Consider the following 9281-nt stretch of genomic DNA (forward strand, 5'->3'; position numbering starts at 1 on the left):
ATCTCTTTATGTGTACACACAATCAAAGAGTCTTAAAAAGAATTTAATATCTCCAATGAAATAAAGATTAGATAAATATATATTATACACATAATAAGCAACTTTGATACGTCCATTTTGTAAAGTCATTACCTCTGAATATCGCAGGTTGATGATTGCACTTGTAACATTTATTTAAAAGAATTATAATAAATTCTACGTAACGAAATTATCATAGAGTATGTTATCAAATTGTTAAAGCAAATGTAATTCTGATATATTGTACATGTTTTAATACTAAAATGATATATCCCTCAATTAAGTGTTGTTGTTAGTTAACATTCATCAGTTTAAACAGTTCCTCTATATATTTTTACTTTAACATTATACAGGGTGTCCGACCGTCGGTATTCTAGGATCATTGGAGCTTATAGTTTCGTATACGCCGAGTACGTAAAAAATACTTATAAAATTCCAGATGCATTTTTTTCAAATAGATGAAGTCTTAAAACTTTGTGTACACCCCTCAAGCAACCCACCCAACTCTGCCACCCGCACGTGAGCTATCGTTTAAGATTATGTTTTCATAGACAAAATGCTCACATTAGCGAAGCGTTATATGCCGGTTGCACGAAGCTAGAGAAGAAAACTCAGCAACTCAAAAAAGAGATGAATTTTAAGGAAAAATTTAGCTTTTGGCGTAATTTTGTTGTTTAAGTATTTTTTACGTGATCAGTGAATGCAGGACTACAAGTTCCTTCACGCTTAGTATACCGATAGTGGGACATCCTGTATATCAAGGCTCTTAATAGGATAAATGTCATATTTTGAATGTAAATGAGATCACAAGACCCATATAGATTTGTTTGTATATTGAATTTACAGAATTTTCCTGCATGAAATCCTCATAAGGAAATTTCAAATTACCAATTATTATAATATGACATGACCTTTAAAATAGTACTAGAGGTAAAATAATATGTTAACGACTTCTAAGTTTAACGTTTTGAACTCTTTATCCAGATTACTCACATGAGTCCAAATTCACTAGTAAATCATAATATTGTATCACCTTAAATTTACACCATTACTTTTGCATTGTATATTATTTTATGTTTATTTTATACATTATCAATTTGTTTTTAATAAAATGAGGTTTCTCTATTCATTCGCCAAACAATCATGTTTTAACGTGTGTATTTTAACTTATTTATTTAGTTTTTCGATATTATGTCAGACATTCATATTTCTTGTACCTAGTATTAAGATTTTAATCATAATGTGAATTTTTCGAAATATTTGTGTTGTTCGAAATAAAAGATTTTAAAATTTACATCGCGTTTTTACTTTACTTACGTACCAACCAATTGCAAGCGCGTTTCTCGATGTTCGTCCATACACATATTATTCAACTAGCTTCCGCCCGCGACTCCGTCCGCGCGGATGTCGGTCTTTGCATGGATGGTTTATTTCTCCATTTTGAGTAACTCGGACAATGACATCTTATAAATATCTATTGGACCCAAATACGGCTAGGTCTATAATAAAACGCAACGTGTGTTCGCGGTACCTACTACAGAATAACGTCTATGGATAACTGAAAAATTGAGATTAATTTTTTTTCTACGTATTTTTCCAGGATAAAAAGTATCCTATTTTACGCCCAGGATAATAAGGTATAATTATACCAAGTTTCATCGAAATCGAACCGGTAGTTTTCACGTGATGTCTTCACATACAGACAGACAGACAGACAGACAAAAATTTTTTTAATCACATATTTGGGTTTGGTATCGATCCAGTAACACCCCCTACTAGTTATTTTTTCAATATTTTCAATCTACAGAATTGACCCTTCTACAGATTTATTATATGTATAGATATCCATACTCCGTGGTGCACACTACTTGCACTACATTCCTGCACTTCGCAGCCTTAATTACTAATCGCCTGCACTTGCACTAGGTAATCAAAGTGAATGCATGCACGATTAGAATTTAGACGTTAAAGTAAGATGGCATGATTCAACTTGAGTCAGCGAAAAAGAGACAACTGAAATAAAAAACTAAAATATGAGATATTCCCTCCCTGAGCGCTAATAATCCGGATGGCTCTCCGCTCTCGTCTCCAGTAGGCCAGTAATAAGAGGATTTATTTCACTATTTAGTTGTACATATTGTTTAATGTCTTTCAAAAATCCGCAAAACAAACCCACAAATGTGCCCCGAAAATTGAGATGTCATGTTTTGTTTTATGTTTACGTAACTATTTTTAGTAGGTAATCTGCGACAAAGTGTTGTTCATACCTCAAACGATTGAATATCTAAGAACTGCAGTGATATTTAAAGGTCAATCGCATAAACACAGACGTGTCGAATATTTGCCCTCCATATTCATACCAGAACAGCTGCCCTGATGTCATACTCTATGAATCATTTTTTCTTTGGAATTTTTACAAAAATGGAAATCAGCGCTTGGTACACCTACCTAGTAGTTAGTACTCACTACATACCTAGTATAAAACAAAGTCGCTTTCTCTGTCCCTATGACCCTTTGTATGCTTATCTTTAAAACTACGCAACGGTATCGATGCGGTTTTTTAGTAGGTACCTACCTAAATAGTGATTCAAGAGGAAGGTTATAGGTATACAATTTATTAGGTTCCTTCTAGACAAAGCGGGCGGTAAGTTAGTTACCTATATAGGTACATATCTATAACATACTAGACGATTGTAAAAATTCTTTGACCTAGGTATATTATATGTAGGTAGATAGGTACATTGCAATTCTAAATATCTGATGAACTAGTCAGAATATTTGATTATGAAATTCATTCATTTGATATTTTTAACCGACTTAAAAAAAAAGGAGGAGGTGTACCGATTACTCCGAGGTTTCTGCACCGATGGTCAACATTCGTGTCCCTTCGTCCAGCATACTCACCATGGAATGCTGATATTTCATGAATGTCAAAAAACTGTTCTGAAATAGTGCTAAATAGTGCCCAAAGGAAAAAAATAGTGCTCTTGTACTTGCGAAGTTATAGCCATAGTTCGATGAGTATGCTGGTCGAAGGTTTCGCCCAGCATACTCACCTCCGTCCGGAGAATCTGTATACGCTTCAAACATAATTCATACTTCAAAAAATAGTTCCCAAATAGTGCCAAACGGTGCCCAAAAAGAAAAAACAGTGCTCGAATAACTTCGGAGTTATAGGCTTCGTTCAGTGAGTATGCTGGGCGTAGGTTCTACGCCCAGCATACTCACCTCAGTGCGCGAATATCGAACGAGCTATAGGTATAATTTACGTCTCAAAAAATTGTGCTTGAAATAGTGCCCAATATCAGTCCAATTTTTGCTTGACTTTTGACTTAGAAAACCATTAAATTTTAATGTAAACTTCTACATACTAACGTAAAATGGGGTACAGTCGTCGACACATGTTTTTGGACAAAAATATTAAACTTTCTAATTGTAGACTTCATGTTATTGGAAATAATTATGGTATTTTCTCACATGTCAAAAACTTTCGATTAAATGCATTATTATATATTTTATAAATAATAATAAATGAATGAAACTTTAAGCGTAAATGAAGTCTATTACTTCATTGCATTGTGTGTTTATCTGAATAAAAACAGTCATTTGCAGCCAATAAAATTAATATCTTGAAAAATTGTAAAAAGGAAATTATACAGTTTCTTTTTGTATATATGTTGCAGGCAAAACTTATAACCAGTCAAAACTAGTACTGTGACATAGTTATACAAATTTTTAAAACTCTTTCCAATAGTTTCATCAATGAAAGGTTTAGCAATAAAAACATTTTTAATTACTTACGTTATTATTACTATTTAAAGGGCCAAAGTAATCAGAATTCTAGTTAACTAGTTCACAGCTTTTGTTAACATTCATAATATAATCAATGTAAATAGAAAAAATTGTAGTTTTAATATTGTATATAATATACATATAAAAAAATGTTTAGCCAAATATTGGTAAAACTTTCTAAAATATAACACGTAGGTACTTGTACTTTGTTTTACTGCTACAACGTTTTAATCACAATAAAATTATCTTACAAATAAGTATAAATTGAGCAATCACAGTTTATAATCACGTTTTTTTTATTAATATTAAATACCCTATAGTAATTACAAATTAACAATCACAGTTTATAATCACATTTCTGTAAGTTATTAATAAAATAACTTTTACAAGAACAAAAAAAAACAAACAAACAATAACAAAATAGGAACTAACAAGTTAGGACCGATCTTCATCTTACATTCGCGTTTATATAATGCAGTGTGGTACAGTATATTGGGAATTACTACAAACTTTTTTACTAAGGTCATCATAGCAGTTCCAAGTTCTCTTTAGCAATCGATAGCACTTTGACTTGTAATGCCCCATGCGTCCTGATTCACCATTTGTAAAATCTATTACCGACAGAATTTTAAAGGTGTCACCGTTTATCTCATATGATACACCGTTACCGTGTCACCGTTTTATGATCTCTTTAGGAATTTCATCAATTTCTATTTCAATTGAAGTATTAATTTCAATAAATACGAAGTCTAGTACTTCATATTTGTATGCGTTTTTACCGTTACATAATTGGTATTTATTTACATTTCCTTTCAGTATCATTTACTAAATGTAAACAAACAAAGAAACTGAGAAGCGCTTGTTCGTTTCGATTGCTTTGTGACACAAAATGGACCCTTATCACCTTCAAAATACAGATCAGTCTTGTCTAATAATCGTAAGATGTTAGGGCAGCGCCATCTAGTATTTAAACATAAACATATTCATTTGCGTCGCGGGCGCCGCGCGTCGTAAGCCTCATACCTATTGACCGTACGTGCATCCATTACTGCCACACTATATTGAACTTTATCACATGAGGAATACAGGTCAATTCCGTAAACGTTGTGGTACCGTCCTTGATCCGGAAAATGATTATTTTGAATAATTTTGTCAGTTGTAATGTAAGCATTAATAACAGCAACTTTATTTTTCATGCATGATTTACTTCATTTGATATCTTAATCCTTCAAGCGCCGTGATCTAGACAAAATATATAAAATCATTGTTCCTAGCTACCGGGGTCCCATGCGACGCGCGAAGGCTTAATCATATTATTATAAAGTATTATTAAAATAATGTGTAATTAATAATATTGCGATTCTAAAGTAAATACTAAATACTCCCTTACATAGACAATTAATAATTTACACAAGACAAAAATTGTTAGAAAGAAAGTTAATAATATTGTATTCGACTGTACTCAATGTAATGTATGTAGAAGTTTACAATCAAATTTAATGGTTTTCTAGGTCAAAAGTCAAGCAAAAATTGGACTGATATTGAGCACTATTTCAAGCACAATTTTTTGAGACGTAAATTGTACCTATAGCTCGTTCGATATTCGCGCACTGAGGTGAGTATGCTGGGCGTAGAACCTACGCCCAGCATACTCACTGAACGAAGCCTGTAACTCCGAAGTTATTCGAGCACTGTTTTTTCTTTTTGGGCACCGTTTGGCACTATTTGGGAACTATTTTTTGAAGTATGAATTATGTTTGAAGCGTATACAGATTCTCCGGACGGAGCCCGGAGGTGAGTATGCTGGGCGAAACCTTCGTCCAGCATGGTACTCATCGAACTATGGCTATAACTTCGCAAGTACAAGAGCACTATTTTTTTCCTTTGGGCACTATTTAGCACTATTTCAGAACAGTTTTTTGACATTCATGAAATATCAGGATTCCATGGTGAGTATGCTGGACGAAGGGACACCAACATTCTCATGAGCATTCTCTGGAATTCCCGCGACTTCTCGCGCAGTCGCACGGCTCCGAATGGAATTCCACGGAATTCCAGCGGCGCCGCGGGCATCCGCGCGACTCGTTCGAGCTTGTCATGCGATAATAAGTATTATAGTAATGAAGATAAAGTTAAAATTCATATGACACGGAAACTGCGCTCCGCTTCGCCGCGCTTCGACGCTCTTTTGGTGTGAGTTGACCCTTAGGGTCCGTTCACACAGACCGGCTCTGAGAGGAGAGCAGATTCTTATCACGATGAAAACAGAGTTTTTAGTATTTGTAACTTAAGGTTTATTTTTGCGTGTGCACTGCTTTTGACATTAAGAATGCTTGAACGCGCTTGGTGTGAAATAATAAGAGGAGCTGACCGGCTCCGATCGCGTACTTTTTCTCGTTCGCGCAGCCGTTCAGCTCCGATTACATTCGCATCCGCTTTCAGATAGCTTCCAGCTGGTCTATGTGAAATAGTTGACGGCTCCGCTCCGACCAACTCCAAGCGTATACGATCCGGTCTGTGTGAAAAGAAAAATGCGCGCCGATGCTCTCCGAGCCTGTCTGTGTGTGCGGACCCTTATTCGGATAGGCCCAGTAGTTTTTATTTTATGAGCATTTTTGTTTGTAGGTACATATTTGTAAATTTTGCAAGTGCAAGTTTGAAGTCGGTTGTTTTTAACGCAGTTATCACTTGTGTAAACAAAATGTGAAATAACTATGGATGCAGACATGAATGGATATGCAAGAGCACGCAAGTTATTTACGCCGCATCGGTTCTATTTCTGGCCCTGGGTCAATGTCGAGCATCGATCTTGCATAGGAGTGCAACTACCTACATACCTACTGTTTTGATTATTTTAGTGTCAAGGGTAGGTGAAAAGAAAGACAGGTTAAATTTTACGAATTTTTTTCATGTATTTTCTTTCTTTTATAATTTATAAATGACCTAGTAAGAAAGTAGTCTTATCCGTTTCAGCACATACAATCATCATTCATGAGATTACAAAAAGATCCTTTGGCGAGTGCAGTACCGAGGCCGGCGGTCGAGGCGCGCCCGCGGCGCCGCGCTCCGTCCTGCCGTCACTATTACGATTTAATTACATATAATATCTTACGTACAATTAAATTAACGGAGATTACAAGCCTGAGTTGAGCAGCCGGCCGCGGGACCGGCCGAGCCGCGGGCTGCTGCTGGGGGCAGCTCTGCGCGAACACAGCGCGCTTAGAAGCACTTCCTGTGTACGATCGAGGGGCCGGACTCGTCGTACTCCTGTTTCGAGATCCACATCTGTTGGAAGGTCGATAGGGAAGCCAGGATGGATCCTCCGATCCATACGGAGTACTTCCTCTCTGGGGGAGCGATGATCTTGATCTTCATCGTGGATGGTGCCAGTGCTGTGATTTCCTTTTGCATACGGTCGGCGATTCCTGGGTACATCGTGGTACCTCCAGATAATACTGTGTTGGCGTACAAGTCCTTACGGATGTCGACATCGCACTTCATGATCGAGTTGTAAGTGGTTTCGTGGATGCCGCAAGCTTCCATACCCAAGAATGAAGGTTGGAAGAGAGCCTCTGGGCAACGGAACCTTTCGTTTCCGATGGTGATGACTTGACCGTCGGGAAGCTCGTAGGACTTCTCGAGCGAGCTGCTGGAGGCGGCGGTGGCCATCTCCTGCTCGAAGTCGAGCGCGACGTAGCAAAGCTTCTCCTTGATGTCACGCACGATTTCTCTCTCGGCGGTAGTGGTGAAGGAGTAACCGCGCTCGGTAAGGATCTTCATGAGGTAGTCTGTGAGGTCGCGACCGGCCAAGTCCAGACGCAGGATGGCGTGCGGGAGCGCGTACCCTTCGTAGATAGGCACGGTGTGGGAGACACCGTCACCGGAGTCGAGCACGATACCGGTGGTACGACCGGACGCGTACAGCGAGAGCACAGCCTGGATGGCCACGTACATGGCGGGTGTGTTGAAGGTCTCGAACATGATTTGGGTCATCTTCTCCCTGAAACAGAAGCGCGCGGTTAGTAGTGCGGGCGGGCCCTAGACGCGGCCAGGCATCTGACATGTCATGCGGAGCAAAGGCGACACCTACCTGTTGGCCTTAGGGTTGAGGGGAGCCTCTGTGAGCAGCACGGGGTGCTCTTCGGGCGCAACTCGCAGCTCGTTGTAGAAGGTGTGGTGCCAGATTTTCTCCATGTCGTCCCAGTTGGTGACGATGCCGTGTTCGATGGGGTACTTGAGCGTGAGGATGCCTCTCTTGCTCTGGGCCTCGTCTCCTACGTACGAGTCCTTCTGCCCCATGCCCACCATGACGCCCTGGTGGCGAGGTCTGCCCACGATCGATGGGAACACGGCACGGGGAGCGTCGTCTCCCGCGAAGCCGGCCTTGCACATACCGGATCCATTGTCCACTACCAGCGCGGCAACTTCTTCGTCGCACATTGTGAATTAGTCTGAAAAATAAGTAAATAAATTTAATATGTGACTTAACAACGGTAAAAAATATTTTATAATATAATTCAAATCAATTACAGCATAATTTAAATATTATTATACTTTAATCGATAATCATAATTCTTTAATTAGTACTCAAATATTTTACAAATCTGGATTACAAACTCATTTGGTCCTAATAATTGTAAAACCTACATATCGCCAACGCTTTCAAGTAAAGTGGGCGATGGAAACGCGATGACCAAATAAGGTTCTATCTAATAAGACGCGTCTCAAGACTCAAAGTAGACGTGGCGTCACGCGGTGACACGGAGAAGGGGATCGATAGTCGAGCACAGGCTATACTTTGAACTTTCCAATTTGTTTTAATCCAATCACATTAAAAAGGACCAGTGTTTCGACCACGCCCTACCGCAACCGGCATTCCCGGAGTCCCGGCAACACGTCGAGGCCGGCTTTACTCCGTGTCACTGACCGCACGCACTAATTACACTTAAAAACTACCACAACACTCAAAATGCACGAATTCTACACTTTTGGATCAACTTACTTTTATTAAATAGTCCTATTAAATAAATAAATTACTATCGCTATTGCACAGCCTCGGATATGCTGCACAACACCTCTACTCGAGTACACTTCGTGGAATGTTGGCGACCGAGGTACGCTGACTATATAAATGAGGCTGGTTATCGGGGCGCCCCTACCCGCGAGCCCGCGACCGCGGACACCTCTCCACCAATCACAACAATTCTGAGTTTTCGTTACCATATATGGTATTGCGCTGCAGGGAGCCTGCGCACCCCCCTTGCCCCGCTGCCGCAGCATCGCCGTTGATAGCGTGCTCTTGATAACGAGGTCTCTCAGTCTCACTACTTACAATTTATACAAATCGCATTGTGATTTTAGTTTAAATTTCTAGCAGTAAGATAGGTAGGTACATGACGAGAAATGTAATCATTAATATTTACAATAGTAGGATGTAGCAGGCCATAATAATATTAATTAGTGCCTACGCA

The 9281-nt window shown here is 38.9% G+C and overlaps 1 protein-coding gene across 2 annotated transcripts; it reads right to left on the reverse strand.

Moving 5' to 3' along the window:
- Positions 1–6697: 6697 nt before the first annotated feature.
- On the reverse strand, positions 6698–8960 carry LOC123695264 (actin-5C). Of its 2 annotated transcripts, none has more exons than XM_045641036.1 (3): positions 8813–8960; positions 7901–8261; positions 6698–7810 (listed from the first exon to the last, which is right to left on the reverse strand). In XM_045641036.1, exons 2-3 carry the CDS (start codon positions 8248–8250, stop codon positions 7030–7032), a joined length of 1131 nt encoding a protein of 376 aa, XP_045496992.1. In that variant the 5' UTR covers positions 8251–8261; positions 8813–8960; the 3' UTR covers positions 6698–7029. The 2 variants fall into 2 exon arrangements, with proteins under 2 accessions (XP_045496992.1, XP_045496993.1); XM_045641037.1 differs by lacking the exon at positions 8813–8960 and adding an exon at positions 8675–8692.
- Positions 8961–9281: the final 321 nt, after the last annotated feature.

This window comes from Colias croceus, chromosome 11 (genome assembly GCF_905220415.1).
Source record: "Colias croceus chromosome 11, ilColCroc2.1".
Lineage (NCBI taxonomy): Eukaryota > Metazoa > Arthropoda > Insecta > Lepidoptera > Pieridae > Colias > Colias croceus.